At 44.4% G+C, this 16,588-nt stretch overlaps 1 protein-coding gene across 22 annotated transcripts in view; it reads left to right on the top strand.

Moving 5' to 3' along the window:
* Kalrn (kalirin RhoGEF kinase) overlaps positions 1 to 16,588 on the top strand; it is a 604,914-nt gene that overhangs the window by 356,976 nt on the left and 231,350 nt on the right. For all 22 annotated transcript variants that reach the window (XM_031363740.1, XM_031363737.1, XM_031363736.1 and 19 more), the window contains exons 20-25: positions 537 to 652; positions 1,121 to 1,243; positions 8,484 to 8,666; positions 9,787 to 9,905; positions 14,319 to 14,385; positions 14,914 to 15,023. In XM_031363740.1, the coding sequence (XP_031219600.1) occupies positions 537 to 652; positions 1,121 to 1,243; positions 8,484 to 8,666; positions 9,787 to 9,905; positions 14,319 to 14,385; positions 14,914 to 15,023 (718 nt within the window). The remainder of the gene's footprint in view (positions 1 to 536; positions 653 to 1,120; positions 1,244 to 8,483; positions 8,667 to 9,786; positions 9,906 to 14,318; positions 14,386 to 14,913; positions 15,024 to 16,588) is intronic.

The following is a 16,588-nucleotide window of genomic DNA, read 5'->3' as shown; positions in this document are numbered from 1 at the left end:
CGTAGTCCCTGTTACAGCCCAGCTTCCACCCACCCTCTGCCCAGAGGCTTCTAACATTGGCTCGGCTGCTAACGTGCCGTATGGTTGACTCCTGTGCAGGGCTGAGACTGGAACTCGTTGTATCTGCAGGCTGCTTTCTCGGACTTCTCACTGCCGCCCATATCCTGCCTCTCCTCCAGAAGGCTCCTCAGGAATGCCTAGGAGCCCTCGATGAGGCCTCCCATGCTTGATAGGTGCCAGACCAGCTATATCAGCTGTCTTAGGGCTTCACTTTCCAAACTCTCTTACCATAAGGACTGAGTGGCGTGAAGAGAATCCGGGGTCACTGTAGTATATCGGTGGGATCCTCAGAAACAGGTCATTACCAAGCTCCTCCCACTCCTGGTCCCTTCCGGGGAGTTGTATCTATCTCTAGCTTTCATTCCCTTTCTTCTGATGCATTAATAGTCCTAAACGGAGGCCTACCAGTCCCCTTGGTTAGTGGGACTGAAGTAGTTGAGCCTTCCCATGTTGCTACTCACCTTTTCTACCCGCAGCCATCTTGAGTGAGCTCTTGCAGAGGGAGAATCGCGTCCTGCACTTCTGGACCTTGAAGAAGCGGCGGTTAGACCAGTGTCAGCAATATGTGGTGTTTGAGCGGAGTGCTAAGCAGGTGTGTCCAGAATTCCCCTTGGCTTTGCCTCACTGCTGATGAGTGTGCAGAGAACCACATTAGCAGATAGAGTTAAGCTAGGGGGCTGGAGGTGACAGGATAAGGGAGAGCAGGTTTCCCCTTGTCCATAATTTGGATTTTCTAGCATCAAATCCTGAGTTTGACACCAGGAGATATGATGGGTTGCACAGATATTCGCAGACTCTGACCTATAACAACCCCCAGTTTATACATACTGAGTTTGGTATATGATAGTAAGTCCGCAGTATACTGCTTTGGGTTGAGCTGTCCCAACTCAAAGGAGAGCCTCCATAAATTTAAAAACAAAAACCAGAACTCCCTCAGAGCTATACACCCACCATCCTGTCACATTTCCTGGGTCCCAAACATAAGCCTTCCTCCCGGTGTGGCATGTTTTCCCACTGAGAGCTGCCTTCTGGGGACTAGTGGTGGCGTTTCCTCCCACAGGCACTAGACTGGATCCAAGAAACAGGAGAATATTACCTCTCAACACATACCTCCACCGGAGAGACCACGGAAGAGACTCAGGAACTGCTGAAAGAGTATGGAGAATTCAGGGTGCCTGCCAAGGTAGGGAGTGCCCCAGCCCCCTCCCTGGGTCCTCCTAGGACTCCCTTCCCTCTGCAGGAAACTTTGAATTATGGAAACAAGAGTAGGCTCTGCGTGCAGGACAGTGTAGTCCCAGTGACACAAGGAAAGCATGTGGGATGGTCTCCTTTGGAACCTAAGTTCTTCCCAAATTACATCTCCAGACAGGACATCGGTTGCTAATACACCTCATCATCATGCTCCAGATTCTGGGGTCTCCTTTGTTTTCTCAGAGCTGATAAGGTGAAAGGGCACACGCATGTTAAACTATGCATACATTGTAGACATCTTCCAGGAGTAGCCAGCCTTTTGCCACTGTGTAGTCATCCACAAATGCATTGGGCTGCATGTGTGTCTCTCGGAGAATGCATGTGGCCTGGGTACTGCAGGTTAGTCATACCTAAAGACATACCTAAATTCTACATATATCTGTATATTCCTGAAATTGGAATGTCTTGGGAGGTACACCTCATGGGATGGACAAAAACTCAGGAACTGAAGAAATCTTGGGGCACCTGCCACAAGCACCCATCATCCACCCAGCACCTGCTTTAGCCACTTTCATGTAAGGGAAGCAAAAGCCACTGTCCTCAGAACTGTGTGTCGGGAAGCCACTAAGGACAGGCTCCTAAGGCAGGTGACTTTCCAGTTTTCAGACCTATTTCCATTTGTCCCCAGATATGCAAGTGACCGGATTAGGTCTCTAAGGATCAAACTGTGTACACCTCCACAAGCTCGTTACACTGAGGTAGCAGGAATGCTGTAACAGAAAAAAAAAAAAAAAAGCTGATTTTTTAAAATCAGTTTTCATAGCCAGCATTTGACACAAGAACCCTTATTTTGAATGAGAAGTTAATAGATAGTAGACCTCTCCTTGTAGTACCCCCTTGTAGTACCCTCTGTATCTGCCTGGTTTTTAATGAGATCCCTCCACATTTGGAAGATGCTCTCTTGGGGGTGAGAGCTATTTGTTTGGGAGCCAAAGAGGAGAACACACTAATCGTGTCTTCTGTATAGACCCCTTCAGTATCAGAGCACGTGTTCCTCTAGCTTGGTTTAACAAAACTTAGCTTGCTTCCCGAGCCAATATTCAAAAGTATTTATCTACATATAACTGTGCTGTGAACTGAATACTGGGCAGGTCGCCTTGCATCATTGGGAGCTTTAGGGCCTCCTGCCTGCCACGAAGAGCTGTGAGTTCAGATAGGAGGTTCATTTCAACACCAGCTAGAGAAACGGTACAATGAATGTAGCAGAAGGACAGAATGCTGCTCAAATCCAAATGAAAGTGGATTTTGAGGTTGCCAGTTTGGGTCTCTCTGCCCTCTATACATGGTGTCATTAATGAACCATCAACAGGAGGTGATGGCATCAGCTCCATGGGTGGATGACGGTGGTAGCCAGAACTCCTCCTGAGCAGAGTCTGTTTATAAACAAAGTGGAAATGCAGAAAATTCGGTCGTGTTAGTTTATCCTTTACGGTCTGTTTCATAACTCTGTCCTCTTCACTCAGCTCGGCCCCAAGCTGTAGCAGCATCTTCATTAGATTGTGTTCTCCTGACCTTTCCTTCCTTCTGATCCATCCTACTCACTCTTATCTCTAAAGGATCTCTTAGGAACTTTAATGGTCTTCAGTGTGTTAAGGCTCCCCTGCCCCCCACACCACAGCTCCCTTGACCCTTGTTCCTGTGTACTAGCTTGGGCTTTGGCAGAGTGGATGCGTTTTCTTACCCTCCATGAGATCCATCATATACCATTCCCATATAATTTTTCCACTAGAAAATAGTGTCCCTTCTTTCTAGTTTATGCTTTGGAAGGAGCCTACCTTTCCAGTCTAGCACTACCTCTTCTGTGGTCCCATCTCCCCATTGAACACCTCAGGGTCCTCCCCTGATGTGCTCAGTCCCCATGTGTATAGCCACCTGGGAGCTGGCACAAGTCCTATTTTCTCCAGGAGTCTTTGTGCAGGGCTATCTCCTATATTAACCTGAGTATCTCAAGGAGTCTCTTGCAGGGATACCTCATACTATATCTCTGAAGACAAGAACCACCTTAACTCACCTGATGTCCCCCAGGCACAGCTGATGTATGCAAGGGAGGTCACAAACATGCATGAACACTAGGAATCTTGGATAGATTTCAGAACTGTGCCATTCAAGTCTATGTTAATATGGCTTTTCTTAGCTTGGCTCTCTGTTTCCTGTCTTCTGCCCAGCTGAATTACGTCTGTTAGCCGTTACCTTGTTCCCATAGAGCATGGTCTCCATCTCAGGGTCCTTTGTGTCAGAATATCTACTGGATATTCCTCAACTCAGATGAGGAACCTCTGACTGAAGAGCTCCTGCCCCACCTCAGCCTAACCCCCAAGCCCCAGAGACGAACTCAAGCAATCAGCGCTGGCTTCTAGTCTTTATAACCAGTGAAGTGAACTTGGTAAGGAGAGCAGAGTAACCTTGAGTGACAGACAGAGAGGAAATATGACAGCCCTCACAATTGCAGAGTGCAAGGAGTTATGCTGAATTATTACACCCTGCTTCAAAGACGAGATCAAGCTGAAGAAATACTGAATAGAGAAAGGCAATTTTATATAAACACCCTCAAATATAAGAATAAAAATGAGACAGATTTGGCAAAGATAAAAACACACAATTGTACGTTGTGGTGTGCCTATAGGGAATCTAGTTAGAAGAATACAAATGATACTTTTTATTGTTTCAAAAATTATAGGGAAAAGACACTTGCTGACAGGGAAACTGAACTTCTCAGCATCTAACAGAACTCTGTTTTTTTCTGAAAAACAAAGTGGTTTTTAGATTTTTTCTTTTCTTTTCTTTTCCTTTTTTTTTTTTTTTTTTTTTTTTTTTTTTTTTTTTTTTTTTTTTTTTAACAATCTAGTGGGGCTTTTAGTACATTCGGGAGCTACAGCTGAGTTCCAGAACCCCATATATATTAGGAGTTCTAATATATGCCCACACCATACATTTCACATAAATAGAATTATTTGATATGTAATCTTCCATGTCTGGCTTCTTCCCCTTAGTGTAATGTTTTCTGTATTCACCTGTGCTTTAATATGTCAGCGTGTCATCTCTTTTGATGGCTAGATAATATTTCATCATGCAGATCTAGCTCCATCATGTATCTAATGGATATTTAGTTCCTGTTTAATCACGTGACTGATGTTTAGTTTGTAGATTGTATGAATAATGTTATCATTAACACTGTGTACAAGCCTTGTGTGAGCACATTCTTTCCGTCCTCTTGTATGTACACCTGGGAGTACAATACCTGGGTCATCCTGTGCCTCTCTGTTTAATTTTGAGGAATTTCCAGTTCCAAAGTAGTTCTTACCATCACTGTGTGCAGCGTCCAGCATCCCCATATAGTTAGTAGCAGTAAGTTCCTGTCTGTCTGAAGGAGCATGAAAGAGGGGGAGTTCCACTATGTAACCCACACTGCTCAAACCTCAGTGCTCACGTGGTCCTCCTGTTTCTGCCTCCAGAGCCCCTACTGGTTACTTTCCCTGCCTTTCTTCTGTGTTTTTCTTCTACTCTGCAGTTCCCCACCTGACACCTGTCTCTGTAGTTCAGATCGCCAGAGAAAGACGCTCAGCTGAGTCACCATGCTGCCAGCGTCCCTTTTTAAACAGACTATTTTAAAAGTCAGGACACCTGAAAAGTCATTGCCCACACAGTGATGGACATACTGGGACAAGTTTTGGCCTCTGATCTCATCAGCTGCAGGCAACATGACAGGTCACATGGTTTCATATTGTATTTTAAGAGGGAGGAGGCATGGTCACAGTTGCTGCCCCATTGTGCTGATTGGTTCTAGCTTTAGCTCACTGCCAGCAGTGATAGAGCTAAAACACTAGATGAAGCTAGCCGGTGAGGATGGACAGATGGTAAGGGTTGGCCTTTCAGGCCCACTGAAGAGGACACATGAGTAACTATTCCAGACACATGCTGACATGGAGGCCTGTATGTGCAGCTGTGGGAATATACCCACCTGTCTGCAGGGAGGGCTACCTGCCTGAGGGTAGGATGCGTAGGCGCCATTCCCACCATTCAGCTTGGCTGTAGCTCAGCAGTGGAGAACCTCAGAGAAGGCTCCTGCAAAGGAGGACCAGGGGTGGTATACCTTGACCACACTGTTTACTGACTGCTCACTCCCGGCCTCTGTGAGGACAGAGAGCTCTCAGTCATAACTTCAGTCACAGGCTTTCTCCTTATTGATCCCAGTCAGCTTCGACGCCTTCTCATCCAGGTTCCGCTAGCTTCAGTCAAGTCACCTGACCAGGAGCAGACAATAGTGACTTCCAATACCTTTATATAAAAAGAGATTCTTGATTATAGGACAAAATTTAGCCACTTTTAAGAAAATAACAAATTAAAAAAATCCTCCACAGGAAAAAATAAAAACCCTAAGAGAAATGACATGCAAGGTTTCTTGTTTTAAGTCAGTTCCTGGCATGGTTACTATTGCCATTTCATGGTGGAGGGATATTCCTCCAAGCCTCACACCCACCTCTTCTATTCTATTTCAAGCCCTTCCAGCCCTTGACTCTAGCTCCTGGCCAGCCCACTATGGTAAAAGAGCAGACTAATTGTGTTGTGCCCTGGCCACACATCAGGGAGAACTCTGCTCCCACTCCAGCATTACTCTCTTAGGAAGGGCCGTGGCTAAGCCTGGAACTGGGTATGTGGAGTAGTCAGGGCTGTAAGAGGCTAGAATGGTGGGGTAAAGAAAGGCCCTGCTGTCTTCTTGTGATAAATCAGTTGTTTGCTTAGATTCCTGGTAAGAAGTTCCGACCACTAATCTGTCAGGGTGAATAACATTTGTTAGCAAGAAAAAGGATTGCATGTGGCTCAGGAATTGAGGAAAAGCTTTGATCCTTGACCGTCAGCCTTGTGATGTTCTGTGAGCTCATCTTTCTCTTTCTGTGGTGAGGATCCCACCTTCCGGGTGTCTGAGGCTGCCATTGCTGTATCCTGAAGTAACGTTGCTGTGTGGGAATTTTACATGGCTGATATTGATTCTTATGGAGGTGACAATGACAGGGTTTCTGATGTGTTCTACATGAAGGGACTCGATTGAGGGGCAAGATCCAGTTACAAGTAGCAAGCCACTACAGCTGTGTAAGGAAAACTGCCCTCTTGATCCCCTGGTATTCCGTTAAGGATGATCCCAGAAGGCTGATGGTGTGTGTGGCTGTCTCACACACTGGCTGAAGGGCTTTTGCTGTGGCTCGGCAACTTCGTGCATACCGTCAGTGGGATGATAATCTGTGCATCCTGCAAAGCTTAGCTGCATGGTCACCAGCTTTCTTGTCAGTCCTGAACAGTTTTGGGACACTGACTAGAATCTTCTCTTTGTTTTTCCACTTTTCAGTCTTAGACTTCCTCTGATGCTGAAACTTTCTGGAACACACAGCAGCTGGGGAGTATTTATCAGAACCATGCCCCCCCACACACACACATACACACCTTAGGGTCACCCTTCTCAGTGGTGACTGTGACACCAGGTTTCTCTTCCATGGTATCTGGCTTATCAACTCTTTCACTCTGCATCTTACAAGATGGGAAAGATCTGCTGTCTTTCAAATTGTGCCCCTCCTTTTCACAAAAGAACATTTTCCTTATAGCATATTATTTAACTATTTTATATTTTAATAATATTTTAAATATTTCCTTTTTCTTAAGATTTTTCAAGGTATTTCTGATAAATTTTAGTTTCAGAATCCACCTGTATACTAAAAGGTGAGCAGGTGTTTGCTGTCCTTCTGTTTCTGAGTCTTACCCAGCAGGCCTTCCCTGCCTTCCCAAACAGCTCTGCTTTCCTCTCCTCCACTGTAAAATCCTTCTGCTGTAACATACTTCTCACGTTGACATTCAATTACATGATGCCCTGAGCCGTCAACTATTTTGTATGAAAATCTTGTCCCTTCTGGAGATTTCAGATAGGGGCAAATGATTTTTTTTTTATTTCTCCTTTTGTTTATCCCCGAAGCCCAACCCACAGCTCTCTACAGAGAACTGTAGAAATAGGAAATCCTAGCATACTCTTGTTACAAATGAAGTTAACCCACCCCACGTCAGGCTATTGACAGTTTAGCCCTGTAATATCTCCCTTGAACAATCTCAGTAAAGCTGATAGAAGTCTGCTAGTCAGATTCATCAGACCCTAGCCTGTATGAGCTTACAGATGTCTAGTGCCTGTCTTGGGTACAGAGAGGGGCAGGAACCAGGAACAGAGGGTCAGAGGCAAACACTGCTCTCATTATTGATGGTGTCATTTTGGACCAGCTCTAAAAGCTGAACCTCGAGCTTTTGCATCTGGCTCACAGACACTCTTCCATCCCCCCTCTGAATGCTTCTTAAAGCTCATATGAGTCTCATATATGATGACAGCGTGCACTATAAGTTAATAAATGGTGATATTAATATAAGAGATCTCACATCAGTAGCAATGGCTAACGTTTCTGACTTAACTAGCTGTGTGAACTGTCTGCATGTTCTGCAGACATGAACAACTGCCTCTCAACTTGTTAAGGTACCAGTGACAGACCAAGGAAGCAGTTCCACTCACTGGGAACTTACAGGGGATTCTTAGAGGAGCATGGGCCAGTTACAAGCTACTCTACCACTGAAGGAAATGTCACTGCTCCTAGCAACTGCTAGCTGCTTATATATCTTTTGGAATTGGCATGGCCTTGTGAGAACTTCCCCCTAGTAACCTTTAACTGTCTATAAATCCTTGGGAAGGTTAGGCCTCAGAAGCCCTACCTCTCATCTGTGATGGAAAGTCAATAGGCCCAATTTTACACAGGTCTCCTTTAGGTGATCAGAGCTGCTGACAGTTCAATAGAGGTGTGGGCATATCATACCTGGAAGAGAGTGTTCCACAACAAAGTTTCTTACAGTGGCTCTAGTAAGCACCTACTGTGTGCCAGGCATATTCTAACCAGTAGGCATCGTTGGCCCACTAATGTTCTCAATAACTTCATGAAGCAGGTGCTATTATGATTCCTATTTTGTGGGTAAAGAAACTGACGGCACAGGACATTTTAATAATTTGTTCTAAGCCACCCAAAAGGTGAGTTAACAAAGTTGCCACACAAACTAACATCCACTGGGAGGTACCGTGCGGAGCAGAGGGGGCTTGGGGTAAACGGGCCTGAGAATAATGTGATCCAGTAATGTTAAGCCATCTCTCGGGGCAGCAAACAAAGGAGAAGGTGAAGCTGCTGATCCAGCTAGCAGACAGCTTTGTGGAAAAGGGCCACATCCATGCCACAGAGATACGGAAATGGGTGACCACGGTGGACAAGCACTATCGAGATTTCTCCCTGAGGATGGGGAAGTACCGGTACTCCCTGGAGAAAGCCCTGGGAGTCAACACGGAGGTACGTGTGAGGTGCTGTCCTCTGGAGCTGCCTCCTTCTCCTCCCCTCAGTGCCACTGGTTGCATCGCCACTGAGGGAGCGTGTTTCCAAGGCGGTCTTCAGAGCTGCAGAGCCCATGAACCGTGTACATTTTAACAGGCTTGGGAGCCTTACTGATTCATTCATCTCTCCCTTCCCCCTCCCCCACACCGTCTCCCTTCCTCATCCCCCACCGTGATTAATGTTCTATGTACTGCAGAATTGGCTGGCCAGGAATATGAAGCAGAGGGTTTTTTCCTTTCCCTGTAGTTAACTGTTGAGTAAACCCTTTCTTTTGGTCTCATCAGTAATAGTGTCTAACCAATTATGTTAATGAGCCAACGATTAGAATGGTTTTCAAGAATAAGGGGCACAGTGTGTATAAAGGCTGTTTGACATTTCAACTAAAAGAAGGCACTAAGTTCTATGAAGCAAAGGAAGACCAGCTTTTAATCTCTTTTTTATAATAGAGGTCGGTAACCTATGAATTAAAAGCTAAATGCAGCCTGGCATTTAATCCCAGGATTTCCCACTCTTGTTTTTAAACAGGCCCATGCTCCGAAGCAGAGAAGCCTCGAGTAAAGTGGTCAGACCACTAAACCTTAAGGCTTATGTCTCCCCAGCCAGTGGGTTTTCTTCTGTGGGTCCCTTCATACCTAACACCAATGATGGCTTTAAGCAAGCAGGGATGAGCAGTTATAAGGTTCAGTCACTGATCAGGAATTCCATTCCTATTTCCAAGGGAAAGTGCCTATTTAAATAAAAATAGCTTATTTTCTCTTGACAAATGAGATATTTTCAGACTTTTCCTGTGTTTCTGATTCCTACTTGTTTTATTGATGAAGAATCAATTCTTAGCTGATTCATATTTAGATTTAATCAAGGCCAAAGGCCTGGAAAACAGATAACATGTCTGTAGCTACAAATAGAGGCACTAAATATTTGGCCAGAACATTCTATAGCTTTTTTACTTGAAAGGCAGAATTACCCTATGGAGAGACCTTGTAGATAAGACCTTGAAGATTTGCCCATCTTGTCACCTACTTCCATTAGGTTCTTTTACCACTTCCCCAAAGTGACCTCTGTGACACTTCTCATGCAGGATAACAAGGACCTAGAGCTGGACATCATCCCAGCAAGCCTTTCGGATCGGGAGGTCAAGCTCCGGGATGCTAACCATGAGGTCAATGAAGAGAAACGGAAGTCAGCTCGGAAGAAAGAGTATGTTGGCAAGGGGTGGGGGGCTCCCACTGCAGCTAACAGGCTCTTCCTCAATTCCCCCTGCTACCCATCCCTTGTGTCCGCTTGATGAGTCATCTGGTCTACCTGCAGGTGTTAGGGTGGACGTTGAAGAGATAAGCTGAGAGGTTGAGGACCTCTCAGCCTCTCTGTTCTCTACTGCATCCAACTGCTCTTCATGTAGTGGGGACTTCCCAGGGCATACCTACCCCTCAGACCATCAAGTATTACTTCACAGTGTCAGAGCTCAACAGTAACAAAACCAAACCACTCCATGTAACAGAAATCAGGCCTAAGAAAGCTAAGAAACTCTCCCCAAGTGCCACAGTCAGCATATAATAAGTAGATCCATAATTCTGGGTCTTCACACCTAACATCGAATACACCATGTTTCCTTTCTGTTACATCTCTCACTGGCTTCAAATTTCAAATAGCTTTGTGCTGCCCTCTGAGAAAAGATTGGACTCCCCAGCATTTGGCCCAACCTAAGTCAGCCTCATTTCAGAGTTCTTCCCTGTTCAAGCAACACTGGGACGGATTACTGTCCCTGACTCCGGCAGCAAGAACATTAGATGCAGTTGCTCATGCAGTGTTCCTGGCTCAGACCCTTCCCCTCTTGGTTTGATTCTTTCCTCCCCTCTCTTCTTCTTTCTCTTGTGTGTAGTTTCATTTGCTCTCTGTTTCAACCATATTAATTCTTTAAAATCCATACCATATGCCTCCATGAACCCTCACCTACATCCTCTGCTGGTTTTTTTTACTTATTCTATGGTCATGTCTCACTAGCCAGATTATAAACTCTTTGATGATAAGGGGTATTTTATACTCTCTTATATGTACCATGGTTCACAGAGTAACAGGGATACCACAGTTGACTAAGAGAAGTTTATGGAATGTTACTAGATATAGAAACCAAAACCTTAGGTGAGGGACAAGAAGGTATCCAAATAAGCCCCATAGCTGAATACAGTAACACATGCCAGCACTCAAAGGTTAAGACAGGGAGATTGGCAGGGCAAGGCCAGTCTGAGCTATGTAATGAGACTCTATCTGAAAAAAGGGGGAATTAAGAAAGGAGAGAGGGAGGGGAACAAGGAAGAAAGGAAGGACAGAAGGAAGAACAGGACAGAAGGACAGAGTGAAGAAAGGAAGGAAGAACAGAAGGAAGGGAGGAAAAAGAGGTGATAGCATCCGTTTTCTTACTTGAGTTTTAGGGATGTGCTTGGTCCAGAAGAAAACAAGATGCTACAAGAGAGATTCCAACATCTCCCCTCCCCCATGCCCATATTTGGTTCAGATATTTGTATTTCAATCTCTGCCTAGAGAATATTTTATATAGAAAGGAAGATGTATCTTGAAACTGGCCCTGAGAATAAATTGTAGGTGTCAAAGGTAAAGTTGAGAGGTTTACCCCCATGTCTCAGTTGGCCCACATGGAAATGAGACAGCTAAGAGAGAGAGGGGATGCTAAGATTTGAACATTATTGAAGAATCTGAAGTTACCTGAGATTTTCATAAACTGAATCCTATTTTTCTTAGCATGAGATTGGTTAGAGCCAAAATCTACTTAGAGAGCTGGGACCAATTTATTATTAGATTCCTGCTCTGTTCTCCAAGTTCAGCCAGCCCTCTCTATTCATGAGTCCCACATCTTCCCGTTTAACCACCCCTGGATATTCATGGAAAATTATGCCTGTACAGAGCATCACAAACTACCATGTCTTATCATTGTTTTCTAGACAGTATAATACAGCCAATATTTGTATGGTACTTACATTGTCTTGGGCTTTTAAGTAATCCAGAGGTTATATAAACTGTATAGGAGTGTATATAAGTTATATGTTTATAGGAGGAACTTGGGCAGCTGCAGTTTTGGGTACCCACAGGGATCCTAGAACCACACCTAGGCACAACAGCTCTTTTGGTTGGGTTACTTAGAAGGTGGTTGACTCACGTTTCACATTAATCAAGAATTACAGGACTTTGAACATGGGAAGAATGAGCTATGACAGCCTTACAATATCCTGGTATTTTACTTTCTTTAAACTGAAGTTATAAAAATCACACATGCATAGATCATGGAAGGAGCTTTATAAAGAATACTATATTTTGTCTGAGTAATGCTAGAAAAAAATCAGTGTGTCTGGGATTAAGAAGTTAATTTTATCAAAATGGAAAAGAGATCATGGCTTTCTTAAGACTGAAGAAACGAATGCTGCTCTATGAAGCAGAGAGTCATCCATGTAGGGTTGTATTGGTTTGTAGAGCTGTGTAACAAAGTACTGCAGCTGGGTGACTTCAACAACAGGAATGTATGTGGCCTGGAAGCCAGAGATCTAAAACGAAGGAACCAAAGGTTCCATTCCCACTGAGGTTAGAGTGGGAAAGATCTGCTCTAGGCCTCTCCCCTCATTTGTTAGTGGAACATTCACATTCATGTGGCATTCTTCCTGATTATTTGTGCCTTGTATACAAACCCCCTCTCTATAAGGACACTGGCCAGTTTTGGTTGAGACCCATCCCACTCTGTACTGAGATGACTATTTCCAAATAAAGTCAAGATCTGAGGAATGTAGGGATGGGATTTGAGTATATTAATTCTGTAGGACATAATTCAGGCTATCGAAGAGAAGCAAAGGAAAGGATTATATTTGGCTAACCCTCCTGGCTCCTTTTTTCTATAGTAAAGGGGAAAATCATCAAGCAGTGGGTAATGGGAAGAATGGAGGCGTGCATTACAAAGATGGCTAACGTAGAGGAAGCAGGTAGGAGAAGAAGAACAAGAGGAGGAAAGGAAACCCAAGGCAATGGCCAAAGATGGCTGTGCCCCTTTAGATCTTCCCTAATTTCTTAGGTTTTCTAGTTTAAGGCTTAATCTCTGAGTATTTCCCAAGATCCTGTGCACTAGGCTGTTTCTCACAGGATCTTACTTAATCCTTGCAGCAGGCCTGGGTGGTCAGCTGTGTTATGGATAAGAAGTCCTGAGGTCTGGAGAAGCAGGTCTATCTAGTGACTGACAGATTTGTAATTCAGTTCCTGCTTGTCTAACTGCAATATTCACACACTTTCCGCTCTACCAACAGAGGAAGATTAAGAAGAGAGTGGCTAGTTGACCTCTGCAAAAGTGTAGTCTTTACATCAATCCTTTAACTTTAGTAGAAGGCCACTATCAACATAAAACATTGCTTTAAGGAAAAGCCCAGCCAGATGAAGATCCTGGAAAAGATACTGCTCGAATAGTATTTCTGGTCATGTTTTCAAAAGGACACACCTTGAGCACATTATTTCTCAAATTTTTCATGTGATAGAACACCTGGAAACAGGAATTCTTGGCATGAACTGTTATGCAAAACTGATACTGAGAATGTAAGATAAGTGTGTAAATATATAGGTTGTATTAATTAGATTGTCATATACTGGCTAACAAGCACTATTTCTAATAAAAGGAGAAAAAGTAAATAGATGCACAATAATGAAGTCATGCATGCTCAGGTTCCTTGTGTTATTTAGGAGTCTAAGGAAGGAGTCCTTTTCTCATAGACACAGAGCATAAACTTCCCTTGGAAGGAGCCTGAAGCACATCAATCACTTGACGTTGTGAACTATCTAGCACATGCTAATTTTGTGTGCACAGGTTTGTGATGCAAATAAATCTCATTGGAGATACTACCTAAATACCAAACAGGACCAACCAAGGTCAGAGTCAGCCAACTGTGGCCCACAAGTTAAATTGGGCTCATCCTGTTTTGTGTAGTCTATAATCTAAAAATGAGTATTATATTCTAGTTGGTTGAGGAAATCAAACAGAGACTATCGTATGGGGACATATAAAACTTTTAGTACCCTGGTTTAATTGGAACATATCTGCACTTACCTCTGCTGCCTTTCAGGTTACAGCAGCTCTGGTGAGTGGTTATGCCAGAAACTGAACAGCCCGTAAATACAACCTGATCCTTTACAGAAAACTGTAAAGCCCTGAGCTAAGTCATCTTTGCCCGACTTGGAGCCTGTTTAATTTGGTTCTGGGAGCTGTAAGATGTAGAAAACTGTTGTTTGGAGAAAACCATTGTTCAGACCATGTAGCTGCTGTGCTACAATGTGAGCAGCCACATATCTTGTACATACATGCCTGTGTACACGTACAGTTGACAGCATATCCGCACAGTGACATAGGCACGAGTGGGAAGCACAAGACAATGGAACTGGCTGAGCACAGACGTGGAGAAGGGATGGAGAGCAAATGACTGGAGTGAGAGAGCTCCAGAGAGGGAAGAGCTTCATTGGTCTAGCCAAAAGCAGGACACTCAAGTGTCACAAGGGCCAGAGGGAGGAAGTAAAGTTGGAGAGGAGACGATGTATCCGTAAGCAACTGAAAGCCCATCTGTTTCCTCCTAGATTCATTATGGCTGAACTGCTTCAGACGGAGAAGGCTTATGTAAGGGACTTGCACGAGTGCTTGGAGGTAAGTCTCGGCAGCAGCCAGTCCCCAGACCCACTGCAGAAGCGGAACCTGGCCCTTGTCAACCCCTTGAGAGCAGCCAGTGCCCTTGCTCTTCTGCCAGAGAATAAAAAGGCGGTTGGGGAGGTCTTCCAGAGTCCAGCACAACTGCAAGGGAGTTTGAAATGCTTTTGAAAAGAAGGTCTACACTTCTCTCAAGCTGGAGCTAGACCCAGACTAAAAAAAAAAAAAAAGAAGGAAAAGAAAAAGAAAAACAGTGCAGCATCAGGGGAGAAAAGTATGTCAGACACTTCATTTCAAAACATAAGCCGTGACACAGATCTGATGAATGACAAGACTGGAGCCTGCCCTTGCTGGGGTTCAGAGTAACGTAGCGGTCAGGTTCTTTCTTTCTGTTCCACTTGTCAAACACATCGCCTTTTAACTCTGTATGCAGTCACAGTCCCACTGTGGCCTCCTGACTGAGGGGCCTCTTTTGTCTGGGTCTCTTGTGGCATGCTTGCCAGTGATGAATCTGTCACTGCCTTACAGACCTACCTGTGGGAAATGACCAGCGGTGTGGAGGAGATACCCCCTGGGATCCTCAATAAGGAGCACATCATCTTTGGCAACATCCAGGAGATCTATGACTTCCATAACAAGTATGTTGGTGGGGAATTCGGTGGAGCACACTGACGGGGTACATGCAGGGCATCCGGCTGCCCATCCGGTGGATCAAAGCCCCGGGTAAACCTTCTCTTTCACCGGACGCGCTCTTTCTCACCTGGTCAGGTCTCAGAGTCGGTTGCTGCTAGACTCCTTTCTTGTTTACCCAAGAATGTCCACAGTCATTCAGGATTCTTAGTGGAAAGAGCAGTAAGTGTCCTGCGGCACCCCTTTCTGGCTCTCATGAGAAGCTGTCCGCATCCCTACCTGCACACTTAACGTGGTTACCTGCACACTGAGGAGACAAGAGTGGTTTTACTCCATTAAGGCTGTACAAAATCCTGATGGAGTCATCATCCGGGACTAAGCACCCCACACTCTTGTTCTCTTGCGTTTCAAATTCTATTCAGCGTTGGTGTGAGCTGTTTCCTCTATTCCTGACTCTTCCATCATCCTTGCCCTCAACCATGTATGTATATCAATATTCCAAAAATATTCGCTACATCACATTTCCTGATAACTTATAGAAGACACTGCCAGTCACAACTATGCTTTTGTTGAAGTAGAATCACAGAACCCTAAAACCTCACAGCCTGTTTTTCCAAGGATTCCAAGAATCCTTCCTGTTGCATGCTAAACATGTTTCCTGTCAGTAAATGGTCAGCAAGAACACCAGTATGTCCCACTGGTAGAAATAACTAGGTTCTAAAATTCATGTAGAGAGACTCTTGAGATACAGTAAAAAAACAAAACAAAACAAAAAAAAAATGTGACACAAAGTCCCTGAGGCCCCTCAGGAGCCTGACATAAAGGGAGTTGAGTGGAGCTGCTCCTGGGACTTGGTGAGCTGAGACAGAAACCCTAGAGACAGCACTGCCAGCCTCACTAGTCTGCCTCACTAGTCCCAAGGAGACTATGTGCGCAAATGGAGAAGCACCTGAGGTAGGACTGGACATCACTGTCTGGGGAACTGTCTGCAGAGCTGAAGTCTGTAGTACACTGTCCAACACCTTTACCATGGTGCCTGTGCAGCTACCAAGCTGCTAAGGAGTTCCATTGGCATTGTACTTAATCTTGATACATTTAAATACCCATAGTGAAAAAAGAGCAGCTCCCATATTGTATAGTCCCATTCTGGAAAATGACACTTCCATAGGGCTCTCTGCTAAGCATGACCCCAGGCAAGCAGGAGTTGGTGTGAAAGAATTCGGGGCTCAGGAAGGAATGGATGAATATCAAGTTTTCTAAATAGCTATAATTCTACCTCTAACTTTAAAAATGTAGCTCTAACAAACTCTTTTTAAATTCAAATTAAACCATGTGAAATCCTGCACTCTGCAAATGAAGGGAATAGGCACTTTTCCCAACAACATTGCCAAGCATGTTTCTGACTCAGAACACTAAATAACCACACTAGAGAATGCCACAGAGATTAAACTGCCCTTTCATAGCAGCATCTTTTTGTCTTCCCTACCAGCCTCTTTACTGTTTGGTTACATAGTTTCCTACACTATAGTAGTTTAGGTTACTACCTAAATATTAGATAGATAGATAGATAGAT

Source organism: Mastomys coucha, unplaced genomic scaffold, assembly GCF_008632895.1.
Source record: "Mastomys coucha isolate ucsf_1 unplaced genomic scaffold, UCSF_Mcou_1 pScaffold12, whole genome shotgun sequence".
Lineage (NCBI taxonomy): Eukaryota > Metazoa > Chordata > Mammalia > Rodentia > Muridae > Mastomys > Mastomys coucha.
This window is presented reverse-complemented; position numbering and strand designations above follow the sequence as displayed.